Genomic DNA, 15554 nt, shown 5'->3' with positions numbered 1-15554 from the left:
CCCAAGCAACCACCAATTCAATCTTTGAATCTATGATTTTAACTGTTTTAGGTACCTCATACAAGTGGGAAAATACAGTATTTGTCTTCCTGTTACTGGCTTATTTTATTTAGCATAATGTCTTCATCCATGTTGCATATCATAGAATTTCCTTCTTTAAGACTGAATAGTATTTCATTGTACATATACCACATTTTCTTTATCCATTCATTTGTTGATGAATATTTAGATTGTTTCCACATCTTGACTATAGTGAAGAGTGCTGCAATGAACATGGGAATGTTAATATCTCTGAGATCCTGACCTCAATTCTTTTAGATAAATACTTAGAAAATGGATTGCTGGATCATAAAGTATTTGTATGTTTAATTTTTTGAGGAACCTCCATACTGTTTTCCACAGTGGCTACACCATTTTGCATTCCCATTAACAGTGTACAATTGTTCCAATTTCTCCACATCTTCACTAACACTTGTTACCTTTTTATTTTTTATAATAATTTTGCTGACAGGTGTGAAATAATATCCCATTGTGATTTTGATTTTCATTTCCCTGATGATATTGACATTGAGCATTTTCTCATATACCTGTTGGCCATTTGTAAGTCTTTGGAGAAATATATGTTCAAGTCCTTAGCCCATTTCTTAATAGGGTTATTAGAGTTTTTTATAGTGAGTTGTAGAGTTCCTTTTATTTTTTTAGGTATTAACCCCTTATTGGATATATGGTTTGCAAATATTTCCTCCTACCCCACAGACTGCCTTTTCACTATGTTGATTTTTTCCTTTCCTATGCCACAGCTTTTTAGTTTGCTGTAGTCCCATTTGTTTATTTTAGGTTTTGTTGCCTTTTGATGTCATCCATGAAATCACTTCTAAGACCAATATTATGAAGTGTTCCCCTATGTTTTCTTCTAAGAATTTTACAGTTTTACATCTTACATTTAATTCTTTATTCCATTTTAAGTTAATTTTTGTATGTGGTATAAAATAACAGTCCAATTCCATTCATTTACATGTGGATATCCTGTTTTCCCAGCACCGTTTGTTGAAGGGAGTATCCTTTCTCAATTGTGCATTCTTGGCATCCTTGTCAAAATTATTTGATGGTGTAATTATGGATTTATTTCTGGGTTCTCTATTTTGTTCCATTGGTCTATAAGTCTATTTTTAATCCCAGTACCATACTGTTTGGAATACTGCAGGTTTGTAATATATTTTGAAATCAGGAAGTGCAATGCTTTGTTTGTCATTCTTGGAATTCATTTGGCTATACATAGTTTTGTGTGGTTCCACATGAATTGTAGAATTATTTTTTTAATTTGTTTTTAAAAAATTCCATTGGGATTTTAACAGGAATTGCATTGAATCTGTAGATGGGGTATTATAGACGTTTTAACAATATTAATTCTTTCAATCCATGAACACCAGATGCCCTTCCATTTGTATCTTCTTTAATTTCTTTCATCAATGTTTTGTAGTTTTCAGTATTATAAGTCTTTCATCTTCTTAGTTTATTCCCAAGTATTTCTTTCCTTCTGGTGTCACTGTAAATGGGATTGTTTTCCTAATTTCCTTTTCAGATAGTTCACTGTAAATGTAAAAAATGCAACTGATTTTTGTATGCTGGTTTTGTATCCTACAATTTTACTGAATTCATTCATTAGTTCTAACAGTTTTTTTGGCGGAATCATGTATTCTATACATAATATCATGTCATCTGCAAATAGGAACAGTTTTATTTCTTCCCTTACAATTTGGATACCTTTTATTTCTCTTTCTTGACTAACTGCTCTAGCTAGGACTTCCAGTACTATGTTGACTAGACCAACATAGTTGGTGAAAGTTGGCATCCTTGTGTTCCTGATCTTAGAGAAAAAGATTTCAACTTCTCACTGTTAAGTACAATGTTAGCTATGTGCTTGTCATATACGGCCTTTATTATGTTGAGGTACTTTCCTTCTACTTCTAGTTTGTTGAGAATTTTCATCATGAAAGGATGTTGAATTTTTTAACTGCTTTTTTTGCATTAAAATGGGCATGTGATTATTATCCTTTATATGTTAATGTAGTATATCACACTGACTGATTTTCACGTGTTCAATCATCCTTTCACCCCAGGTAAAACCTAGTTGGTCATAATGTACAATCCTTTCAATACACTGTTGAATTCAGTTTGTTAGTATTTTATTGAGGATTTTGCATCTATATTCATCAGGGATATTCACCTGTAAGTTTCTCTTATGGTGTCCATATCTGGCTTTGGTATCAGAGTTCTGCTGGTCTCATAAAATGGGTTTGAAAGTGCTCCTTCCTCCTCAATATTTTGGAATAGTTTGAGAAGAACTGTCATTAATTCTTCTTTAAATGTTTTGTAGAGGGGCACCTGGGCGGCTCAGTCGGTTAGGCATCTGCCTTCAGCTCAGGTCATGATCCTGCGGTCCTGGGATACAGCCCCACATTGGGCTCCCTGCTCAGTGGGAAGTCTGCTTCTCCCTCTGCTCCAACCCCCTCTCATGCTCTCTCTCGCTCTCTTGCTCACTCTCTCTCAAAATAAGTAAATAAAAAATCTTTTAAAAAATAAATGTTTTATAGAGTTCAACAGTGAAACCATCTGGTCCTGAGCTTCTAATTCTTAGGACGGTTTTGATAATGATTCAATTTCCATATAGTTATTAGTCTCTTTAGAGTTCCTATTCATGATTTAGTGTATGATTCTAGGAATTTATACATTTCTTCTAGGTTATCTAATTTGTTGGTTTATAATTATTCATAGGAATCTCTTATGATCCTTTTTATTTTTATGGCATCAGTAGTAATGTCCCCTCTTTCATTTCTGATTTTATTTATTTGTCTTCTCTCTTTTATTCTTAGTCCAACTAAGGATTTGTCAATTATTTCTAAAGATTTTTTTTTTTTTTTAAGATTTTATTTATTTATTCATGAGAGACAGAGAGAGGCAGAGGCAGAGGGAGAAGCAGGCTCCCTGCGGAGCAGGAAGCCCGATGCGGGGCTCGATCCCAGGACCCCGGGATCATGACCCGAGCCGAAGGCAGACACCCAACCAACTGAGCCACCCAGGCGTCCCACTAAAGATTTTATTTTTAAGTGATCTCTACAGCCAACATGGGACTTGAACTCACAACTTGAGATCAAGAGTCACATGTTCTCCTGACTGAGCCAGCCAGGCACCCCATGGATGTGTCAATTTTTTAACTGAGGTATAATTGACATATAATAGTGTATTAGTTTCAGGTATGCAACATAATGATTCAATATTTGTACATTTTGTGAAATGATCACCACAATAAGCCTATTAATATCTATCACCTTACATGGTCACAGAATTTTTTTGTGTGATGAGAACTTTAAGATCTACTCTCTTAGCAACTTCCAAATATGCAATGCAGTATTATTAACTATAGACAATATACTGTACATTATATCTCCATAACTTATTTATTTTGTAACTGGAAGTCTGTACCTTTTGATTCCCTTCACCCATTTCTTCCACCCCTACTCCTGTCTCTGGCAACCACTACTCTGTTCTCTGTATCTATGAGCTTGGGTTTTCTTTTTGTTTTTTCTGTTTTTTAGTTATTGTTTTGCTTTTTTAGATTGCACATGTAAGTGAGATTAGATGGTATTTGTCTTTCTCTGCCTGACTTCTTTTACTTACCATAATGCCCTTGAAGTCCATCCATGTTGTCACAAATGACAAAATTTCCTTTTTTTTTTATGGCTGAATAATACCTAGTTGTATATTTAAACCAAACTTTCTTTGTCCATTCATTGGTTGATGGACATTTAGGTTGTTCTGTATCTTGGCTATTATAAATAATGCTGCAGTGAAAATACTGGTACACTATTCTTGGTTGGCAGGGTGTTTTCTTTCAGCACTTTGAACATATTATCTCATTCTTTTCTGGCCTACGTGATTTCTGCTGAAAAATCCACTAATGATCTTATAGGAGTTCCCTTGCATGTGACAAGTCACTTTCCTCTTGTTTTTCACTCTCTCTTTGTCTCTGACTTTCGACAATTTGATTATAATGAGTCTTGATGTAGATTTCTTTGGATTCTTTTTCAGGGGTGTTTCCACCTATTTGGGGTATTTTCAGTCATTTTTTCTTTGAATAAACATTCTGGTCCTTTTTATCTCTTCTCCTTCTGGGACTCCCATAAATGCACACATTAATCTGCTTAATGGTATCCCATAAATCCTTTAAACTGTCTTGTTCATTTCTGTTTCTTTTGCTCCTCTGACTGAATTATTTCCAATGACTGGTCTTCCAAGTTTGCTGAACCCTTTTTTCCTTATCCTTTTTTTTTGCCTTATCTAGTCTGCTATTAAACCTCTCTAGTGAAATTTTCAATTCAGTCACTGTGTTCTTTAGCTCCATGATTTCTGTTTGGTACTTTTTATATTTTCTATCTCTACTGAAATTCTCACTTTGTTCATGCATTGTTTTCTTGACCCGTGAGCACCCTTATGACTGTTATTTTGAATTATCTATCAGGTAAATCATGTAACTCTGTTTCATTAGGATCAGTTTCTGGAGATTCACCTTACTTTGTTTAGAACAACAATGCCTGATTCTTCACTTTGCTTGATTCTCTGTGTTGTTGTCTGCATATTACACAAAGTAGGCACCTTTCCTAGTCTTCATTGACTGGCCTCATACAGGAGAAGACCCCCAACAATAGGCCTGGCCTCTACCAACTCTCTCCTTCCCTAGGGGGAAGAAGGCTGCTATGGTTCTGGTCTGCTTGATGTGTGCTGAACCATGGAAGTGTGAAATGGGCTGTGGCATCTACCTGTCTAAACCTCCCTCTCCTAGATTATGCTAGATCCAGCAGAGCTCCAAGACTAGCAAGATGGAAGCCAGTCCTCAGAGGGTCTCCCTCAGAAAAGTTGGAGTGCTGAACCATGAACCAACCCCTTCCCTCCACTTGAAGAAGCTAGAGCTAAGGTTTCTTCCTGATTGTATGGTGCTCTGCCAGGGGCAGGGACTCCAGTGAGATGTCCCAAATCTCCTTACTGAGGCAAGAACTGAATACAAACTTAATGATTCTTCATTCGGTTGAGCTTTCAACCGAATCACAAGGTCCCAAAGATTCGAGATCAAAGGTTTGAGTTGACACTATAAACCATTCCCCAAGAGATGTCATACAAACCTATTGATTCCTCTAATGCTTATTTCTTTTTTTATTGAAGTATAATTAATATACAGTGTTATATTAGTTTCAGATATATAATACAATGATTCAGCAATTCTATTTTTTTCTCAGTGCTCATCAAGATAAGTACACTCTTAATCTCCTTCCCCTATTTCACCCATCCCCTCACCCAATGCCCCTCTGGCAATGAACAGTTTGTTCTCTGTATTGAAGTCTGATTTTTTTGTTTCTTTCTTGTTTGTTCATTTGTTTTTTTTTTGTTTTTTTTTTTTTTATTTGTTTTGTTTTTAAATCCTGCATAGAGTGAAATCATATGGTATTTGTCTTTCTCTGACTGACTTACTTCACTTAGCATTATACCCTCTAGGTCCATCCATGTCATTGCAAATGGCAAGATTTCATTCTTTTTTTATGGCTGAGTAATATTCTATCAAGTATGTGTACACACACACATACACACACTACATCTTCTTTATCCATTCATCTATCAATGGACACTTGGGTTGCTTTCATATCTTGGCCATTATAAATAGTGCTGCAATAAACATAGGGGTGCATATATCTTTTTGAATTAGTACTTTTGTTTTCTTTGGGTAAATTCCCAGTGGTGGAACTACTGGATCATATAGTATTCTATTTTTAATTTTTTGAAGAGCCTCCATCCTGTTCTCCACAGTGGCTGCACCAATTTGCATTTCCACTAACAGTCCACGAATTCATTTTTGCCACACCCTCACCAACACTTGTTATTTCCTGTGGTTCTGGTTTTAGACATTATGAAAGGTGTAAAGTGATATCCTATTATGGTTTTGTTTGACATCTGCCCTAGAAGCATTTTTCTAGATAATATGTCTCCTCAAGCAAGGGATACAAAAGCAGTATTAAACTACTGGGACTACACCAAAATAAAAAGCTTTTGCACTGTGAAAAAAAAAATCAAAACAAAAAAGCAACTTATTGAATGGGAAAAGATATTTGCAAAATATATCTGAAAAGGGGTTAATATCCAAAATATGTAAAGAACTTATACAACAACTCAACACCAAAAAAAAAAATAATCTGATTTAAATGGGCAGAGAATCTGAAGAGACATATTTCCAAAGAAGATATACACAACAGACACATGAAGAGATGCCTAATATCACTAATCATCAGAGAAATGCAAATTAAATCCTAATGTTTATTTCTTGAGGCTTTCCAAATCTATCTCTTGTCTTATTTGCTCTCATGAGCTCTAAACATATCTTTTAGTATCTATTATCTCTCATATGTGCCTCAAGTCCAATATGTCTAAAAACCTATCAATAGCTTCTCCTCTATATAAAACTGAAAACCAAGGTCCTCAGTGCCCAACCAGATTCCTGAAAGGCCACTTGATGCTTCCCTTTCTATCTGAAAAGATTCCAATCACTTTTCAATTGTAGATTGTTCTTCCTTCATCTCTCTCATTCATTTTCTATCCCACCCCATCACTTCACAACCAGATGACAGCATCAACCTAATCACTAGCCTCTCTGCCTCCACTCTGGCCCCCTTGTTCACTGCTGCCAGTGTAATGGTCCTAATATGCAAATCTGCTTATATCATATCCATGCTTAAAATTATTTAATGGTTCCTCCTTAGCTTTCAGACTATAGTTTAACTTTTTAACTTAGCACACAGGCCTTTCACAAGTAGGTCTAGGCCTACCTCTCCACCTTCAATTTTTTTTCATTTTTAAACATTTTGTTTGTTATTTTATTGAGTTTTGAGAATTCTTAGTAAATTCTGGGTATAGGCCAATCATTATATAAATGGTTTGCCTATATGGTCTTCCAGTCTGTGGCTTGTCTTTTCATCTCTCTCCCTCTCTCTCTCTCTCTGTCCCTTCTGAGTATAGGTGACACACAATATTACATTTGTTTGAGGTATACAACATAGTGATTCTTCATCTCAGCCCTCAGAAGGGTTACAGGTCTTTGAGCATGTACTGTTCCTGCAGTTAAAATGTTCCCTCCACCACTTTCTTTATCTAGTTAACTCTCCAAACTTGGCCATGCATTCTTCACTCAAAACACTTTCCCTTGATAGAATGCCATCATGCCTCCATAATACCTTACACCAACTTCTATCATAGTAACTTACATTAATTTATGTCTTAAATTCTAGGAGAAAAGGACTGTGGTATTACTTTTCTAAATTTGAATCCCTAGCACACAGTAGTGATCGGCACAGAGTAGTGCACAAAAACCAACCATTTGCTGAATGGATTAATTAACTAATCAAATTGGAGCTACCTGGAATGATGCTGGTTCTTTTTAAAGTTAAATTTTTACATGGTTTAAATTTCCTTTGTCCCTAAAGTTTTCAATATAAAATTCAGCACAAATCCAGTGATTTGTATCTTATTTGTCTCCATTTTATACTTCCTCCATTCCATCTTCAATACCAGTCTCATGACTTGATTTTTCTTTAAACCTTAATATCTCTGTATATATTTTGCCTAGGATCTTTTGCAGAATGTACTTGGCTTCTAATAGCTCTTAATAATACTGTAATTTCTCTCCTTATAAACTGCTGATATTTTTAATAAGAAGAAGTTTTAGAAAGTCTTTTTGCTGGTATACCTGCCTTTTAATAATAGAGGGAGGCTTCAAAAATCTCAGCTACCAATATGGTAATGTGTGATTTTTCTGTCAACATTATGAATATTCTTCATATTCAGAATCATTTGTTCAGTGTAGAAATGCTTTATAGCAATCCATGTAGAAAATATTAAAGATGTAGTTCACATAAGAAGTTATTACAAACTAGACCCATTTCTTATAATGACATCGGTCTATTTCCTAATCCAAAGGTACCCACATTTCCCTTAAAAAAAAACTCTAGTATGACAAATGGAAAAAGTTGGAAAACTTAGTTCAACTCAGGAGTCAAATTTATTTCCCTTCATTTTTTAGGAATAAGGGCAATATTGCACTGTAAGAGTCAAAAGAGCAAAGTACCATGGTGGCAAAAGGTAGGACAGGAAAAGGGAAGAAAATAAAAGAGAACACCAGTTCTTGCCAGGTAGTGTACATATTATATCATTTAATCTTTACAAGATTCTTTCAAAGTGTTCAGAGTAAGTTTTACTATCCTTAAAGCTCAGAAGAAGAAACCAAGGCTTACAGATTTTAACTTTCCCAAATTCACCCAGCTAATCAACAAGACAGCCAGGATTCAAGCAAGGTCTCTCTTCTGCCAAAAGCAATGTTTTTCTCCACATTGTTCTGACCCCTAAAGAAAGCAAGAGACAACCTAGCCAATTTCGTCTCAAATAAAATTGATCCTTATAAAGTCCAGATACCAATAAAATAAGGTGTGGTATCTTGAGAAGTATAAATAGTAAAGTTCAAAAAAAGTTCAAAAAAGAAATTTTAAATTTCCAGGGAAAATTATGAACAATAGTGGTAATAAAGCCAAGTTGCCTTTCCAAATTCCTATAATTAATTTAATATTGAAAGATCATCATTTTTTTCTCTGTACTCTCTTACCTTTGATTTGGACCTATTTCCCAGAGAAGAAAACATGTATTTCCTTAAGGAACTAGATGACTTTAAAACTACCAAATCAGGGGCACCTGGGTGGCTCAGTTGGTTAAGCGACTGCCTTCGGCTCAGGTCATGATCCCAGGGTCCTGGGATCGAGCCCCGCATCGGGCTCCCTGCTTGGCCAGAAGCCTGCTTCTCCCTGTCCCACTCCCCCTGCTTGTGAGAGAGAAATAAAGAGAGTAGATGGGGAAAAGGAGGTGAAAGAATAATGAAATAAAGTTGCTAAAGAATTTTGAAGATATCTAATATACAAATTAGAGCCACTTAGAGTATAGTGTTATACATAGAAACCCCTCCCTTCTACCTTCCCAAATTTCTATAAGGTTTGCCATATACATAAATATGCCTTGTCTGGGAGTACTGGACTGTGTGTGTGTGTGTGTGTGTGTGTGTGTGTGTGTGTGTGTGTATGTCAAAATCAAGGGGAAAAGGTCAATTTCCAATTATAGATTAAGATACTATAAAATAGAGATAGGAAGACCATTCGTAAACTAAAGGATTTCAGTGGAAGTAAAAGCTTGGAACCAGAGATGACCCTGAGAATATGAACCCCAGAGAATTTGCAGAAATCTTGGGGAGAACATTATAGTTGATAGGACATAGAATTAGGGTTCAAGCCAATTATATCTGTATCTTAAGGGCAAGGAGATCCCAGCAGACAAGTGATTTACAGCCATAAGTAAGTGGATTATGAGTAATTTAAAAATGAACGTAAAAAAACATAAAAAGAAAAGGAATGAAAGCAAGCAAGCAATAGTCACTTGGAACTCATATGGGGTTATTAAAAGTAAGTCGTGCCAATCTAACCTCATTTCCTTTATAGCTGGGGTTACTAGCCTGATAAATCTACATCTTGATTTCAGCAAGACCTTTAAGAAAGTGCTTAATGATAAAATAAAGAAACATGGTTTATACAGTAGCCTAATAAAGCGAGTTTGAAGCTCATTTTAACAACTTTATTCAAAATGTGTTAATGTTTGATGTTATTTGAAAGGAAGATCTATCACTGTTTTCCATGCTACTAAATTTTTCATAAATAATCTGTTTTTTAAAAATCTGAAAATGATACCAGGTTAGGAGGTAAAGACAAAATCAAAAGTCAAAAAGATCTGAATGGACTATAACAAAAACCAGAATTAACAGGATTAAATTCAATGAATAGAAATCTAACATCTACCTTTACATATAAAAAGATAAAACTAGTATCAGAGGAAGACCTGAATTGAGTAGGTTGAGTTCAGAGATTTGGAGATTTTAACTGCTCACAAAATCAGTATGAACTAACAGCATAACAAGGCTATCAAAATAAGGTAAGATAATGTTAGATATTAAATCAAAGAGGTAATTCAGTATATTATAGAATGTTCACATCAGAGATTTTTTTATTTCAAGATGTTTTGATTTCAATATTTTATAGGAATTACCTATAATCTAGAATATGAACAGAAAAGGATTTACCGAGATGATTTTAGGGACTTCTATTTCTTATATTGACAAATCAGTAATTCAGTCTAATCCTCCTGCTGAAGAAAACTAAGATTGATGAAATATAAAATACTTTATCTTAAAAACATCTAAGAGCTAACAAAACAGGAAGGAATTTCTTGAGATGCGTTCCAGAAAAGGTAACGTTTAGCACACAAAGATAGCCACTCACATTAGAACACAAGATACTGTGAGAAAAAAAACTAGCAAGTCCAGACGCTAAAGTTTTCAAATTTTAAACATGCTTACCATGTTCAAGTACTTCAATATCAAAGCTGGAAAAACCTCAGCAGGAAACTGAAACTCATACAAGATATGGAAATTTTGAAGTATTCAGAATAGTCTAAAACTGTCATATAAGGGCTCAAGGGTCAAGAAATTTTTAGCATAGGTAAAAGACACAAATCATAAATAAGTCCTAAGAATAATCATCACTTATTTGAAAAATGCCTTTTCCTACTACCTTGGTTCTATGTTGCTCAAGAAAGCAAAACTAGAAGCAGTGAATGGAAATAGCAGGAAGGCAGCTTTAAGCTCAGTTTGAGAAAAATGTCTCTAACAATTAGAACTGTCCAAAGTCAGGTTCACTGTCTCACAGAATTGAGACTGTTATTACCGTTAGACACTTGTGTATTGCACATTGTATTGTAGGAAGGAGTCTAATCTACATCCATAGGATATTAGACTATAAGGGCCCTGACGTTTCTCCTCTATAATTTTTTAATCCAAGTAGAAATTTAATATAACCATAAATATTATTAGAAATACAGAAATAGGGTGCCTGGGTGGCTCAGTTGGTTAAGCGACTGCCTTCGGCTCAGGTCATGATCCTGGAGTCCCTGGATCGAGTCCCGCATCGGGCTCCCTGCTCAGCAAGGAGCCTGCTTCTCCCTCTGACCCTCCCCCCTCTCATGTGCTCTCTCCCTCTCATTCTCTCTGTCTCAAATAAATAAATAAAATCTTTAAAAAAAATAATAAATAAATAAATAAATAAATAAATAAATACAGAAATATTCTATGGGGCTCCAGAGTGGCTTAGTCAGTTAAGCATCCGACTCCTGATCTCAACTCAGGTCTTGATCTCAGGGTCGTGGGTTCAGGCCTCACACTGGACTCCACACTGAGCTTGGAGCCTACTTAAAAAAAAGAAAAAGAAATATTCTAAACCACTATTTCCCAAAGTATGGCTGAGAAAGTTCCAGGATTAACATATTATAAAAGAGTCCTAAGGTTAAAAAATCGGGGAAACTCTGGGTTAAGCAAAATTAAATACATTTCTTTGCTTCGATATTTATCATCAACTTTATTTTTTTTATTTTTTTTTGAATGTAAGCAGAAACTCATTTCTTTTTTATTGTTATGTTAATCACCATATATTACATCATTAGTTTTTGATGTAGTGTTCCATGATTCATTGTTTGCATATAACACCCAGTGCTCTATGCAGTACGTGCCCTCTTTAATACCCATCACCAGGCTAACCCACCCCCCCACCCACCTCCCCTCTAGAACCCTCAGTTTGTTTCTCAGAGTCCATAGTCTCTCATGGTTCATCTCCCCCTCCGATTTTCCCCCCTTCATTCTTCCCTTCCTGCTATCTTCTTCTTCTTCTTTTTTTTTTAAACATATAATGGATTATTTGTTTCAGAGGTACAGGTCTGTGATTCAACAGTCTTACACAATTCACAGCGCTCACCATAGCACATACCCTCCCCAGTGTCTATCACCCAGCCACCCCATCCCTCCCCCACCCCACCACTCCAGCAACCCTCAGTTTGCTTCCTGAGATTAAGAATTCCTCATATCAGTGAGGTCATATGATACATGTCTTTCTCTCATTGACTTATTTCACTCAGCATAATACCCTCCAGTTCCATCCACATCGTTGCAAATGGCAAGATTTCATTCCTTTTGATGGCTGCATAATATTCCATTGTATATCTATACCACTTCTTTTTTTTTTTTAAGATTTTATTTATTTATTTGACAGAGAGAGACGCAGCGAGAGAGAGAACACAAGCAGGGGGAGTGGCAGAGGGAGAAGCAGGCTTTCCGCCAGCAGGGAGCCCGACACAGGGCTCGATCCCAGGACTCTGGCATCATGACCTGAGCCAAAGGCAGACACTTAACGACTGAGCCACCCAAGCGCCCCTATACCACTCCTTCTTTATCCATTCATCTGTCGATGGACATCTTGGCTCTTTCCATAGTTTGGCTATTGTGGACATTGCTGTTATAAACATCGGGGTGCACTTACCCCTTCAGATCCCTACATTTGTATCTTTGGGGTAAATACCCAGTAGTACAATTGCTGGATCGTATGGTAGCTCAACTCTATGGTCAACTAATCTTTGACAAAGCAGGAAAGAATATCTAATGGAAAAAAGACAGTCTCTTCAACAAATGGTGTTGGGAAAATTGGACAGCCACATGCAGAAGAATGAAACTGGACCATTTTCTTACAGCATACACAAAAATAGACTCAAAATGGATGAAAGACCTAAATGTGAGACAGGAATCCATCAAAATCCTAGTGGAGAACACAGCCACAGGCAGTGTTCTTTGCCCTTGGCCACAGCAACTTCTTACGAGACATGTCTCCAGAGGCAAGGGCACAAAATCAAAAATGAACTATTGGGAATTCATCAAGTTAAAAACCTTCTGCACAATGAAGGAAACAATCAAAAAAACTAAAAGGAAACCTACAGAATGAAAGAAGATATTTGCAAATGACATATCTGATAAAGAGTATCCAAAATCTATAAAGAACTTATCAAACTGAACACCCAAAAAACAAATAATCCAATTAAAAAATGGACAGAAGACATGAATAGACATTTTTCCAAAGAAGACATGCAGATGGCCAACAGACACATGAAAAGATGCTCAACATCACTCATCATCAGGGAAATACAAATCAAAACTATAATGAGCTATCCCTTCACACCTGTTGGAATGACTAAAATCAACAACTCAAGAAACAACAGGTGTAGGCAAGAATGCAGAGAAAGGGGAACACTCCTGCACTGTTGGTGGTAATGCAAACTGGTGCAGCCACTGTGGAAAACAGTATGGAAGTTCCTCAAAAAGTTAAAAATAGAACCACCCTATGATCCAGCAATTGCACTATTAGGTACTTACCCAAAGAATACAAAAATACAGATTCGAAGGGATACATGCACCCCAATGTTTATAGCAGCATTATCAACAATAACCAAATAATGGAAAAAGCCCAAATGTCCATCAACTAATGAATGGATAAAGAAGTTATGGTGTGTCTGTATATGTGTGTGTATATATATATATATATATACACATATAAAGGAATATAACCAGCCAAAGGAAAAATGAACTCTTGGCATGTGCAACAATATGGATGAAACTAGAGAGTATTATGCTAAATGAAATAAGTCAGTCAAAGAAAGACAAATACCATATGATTTCACTCATACATGGAATTTCAGAAACAAAACAAATGAACAAAGGGGGAAGAAAGAGAGAGAGAGGCAAACCAAGAAACAGAGTCTTAACTGAAGAGAACAAAAACTGAAGAGAACAGAGGGGTGGGGGGGGATATGGGTGAAATAGGTAATGGGGATTAAGAAGTGTACTTGTTAAAAAAAAAAAAAAAAAAAAGGAGTGCACTTGTTGTGATGAGTACCAGGTATTGTATGTAAGTGCTGAATCACTAAATTGTATGCCTGAAACTAATATTACACTATATGTTAACTAGAATTTAAATAAAAACTTTTAAAATTTTTTAAATTTTTAAATTTTTAAAAATGAAACAATTGAATAAACAAAATAACTTCTGGCTTTGTTCTTTTAAGTAGACAAGAGTTGCACAATTGAATCATCTACTGGGTGACATTAAGAAATGAGGGTGAGGCTGGATGCACTAGGATTGATGCCAGTTTCAGAAAATGGAATTAGAAGTGAGAACAATGCCAAGGTAAACAAGCCATCTTTTACTTACAGCTGACACGTGCTGCAAGAGACACATGACATCTATCATATCTGCGAGGATGAGGAGTCTGGTAACTGCAGCCAACAAGGCACGGGCAGCTTGAACCACAGCCTCCCTTTTGGGGAGGTAACAGGGATCATCTGCAAATCTCTCAGCTGATACTTTCAGAGCTTCACCTGAAAAACACAACCCAAAATAATATACTTTAAGTTTCAGCTATACCGGTTTAAGCATTTATCATCCTAATTCCAAGTACATTCTATGACTAAGCATAATATCAAAATAGTGTCTGTTGACACTAGAATACTGTCTCTTAATAAACAATGAAGTTTAAAATTGACATTTGTTTTTAATAAATGCTCTGGAGTTTAAGAAGCATGATAACATTTTCCTGCAAGAGAACTGTGCTCAATTGACTAGCAACATCTAGTAAAATTGCTGTCAACTTCTACATTTGCTGAATCTCATTTGTTGTAAAAGTTTCATTACTACAACTTCAGTTGGAAACAATCTTGTTTATAAAAATAAGATAAATCTTCATTGAGTTACTTTCCAAGTCAGTGTTAGAAAAGAACAGGACAGGAACTCTCTGATAAAAGTTTAACATAGGCAGATTTATCCTAAACTGTCCATATAATAACCTACATCATGAACTTAGTCACAGAAATTATATATCATAGTACATAACTGTTAGAAAAATATGCCTAAAATTTTTAAGATTTTTCATTGAAAATACATCTTATGATAAAAGCAATGTGTACTCATTCATTTTTAAAAGTTCACAGTTCAAGGAGTCCAAGATGGCAGAGGAGTGAGAGACCTTAGTTTCTTCTGGTCCAAGGAATTCAGCTAGATAGCTATCAAACCATTCTGAACACCTGCGAACTCAACCAGAGGTCTAAGAAAAGAATACCTGCAACTCTACAAATAGAAAAGACACACTAGACATACAACCACTTTCTGAAAGAATGACAAGATGGAAAAACTCACCTCAAAAAAGAGAACAAGAGGCAGTACTGACTGCCAGGGACCTAATCAGTTTGATATAAGATTTCCAGAATAATGATTATAAAGATACTAGCTGGGGTTGAAAAAAATACTAAAAAGACACCAGAGAATCCCTTTCTGGAGAAATAAAAGAACTAAAATCTAAACAACTGAAATCAAAAAGGCTATTAAGGAGATGCAATCAAAAATGCATCTAACTGCTAGAATAAATGAGGCAGAAGAAAGAATTAGTGATATAGAAGACCAAATGATGGAGAATAAAGAAGCTGAGAAAAAGAGAGCTAAACAACTACTGGATCACGAGGGGAGAATTCAAGAGATAACTGATACCATAAAGCAAAA

At 35.7% G+C, this 15554-nt stretch overlaps 1 protein-coding gene across 2 annotated transcripts in view; it reads right to left on the bottom strand.

Moving 5' to 3' along the window:
• Window positions 1-15554, bottom strand: part of CTNNA3 (catenin alpha 3) — a 1800030-nt gene that overhangs the window by 1594024 nt on the left and 190452 nt on the right. For both annotated transcript variants that reach the window (XM_078077659.1, XM_078077660.1), the window contains one exon: window positions 14214-14380. In XM_078077659.1, the coding sequence (XP_077933785.1) occupies window positions 14214-14380 (167 nt within the window). The remainder of the gene's footprint in view (window positions 1-14213; window positions 14381-15554) is intronic.

This window comes from Halichoerus grypus, chromosome 7 (genome assembly GCF_964656455.1).
Source record: "Halichoerus grypus chromosome 7, mHalGry1.hap1.1, whole genome shotgun sequence".
Classification (NCBI taxonomy): Eukaryota; Metazoa; Chordata; class Mammalia; order Carnivora; family Phocidae; genus Halichoerus; species Halichoerus grypus.
This window is presented reverse-complemented; position numbering and strand designations above follow the sequence as displayed.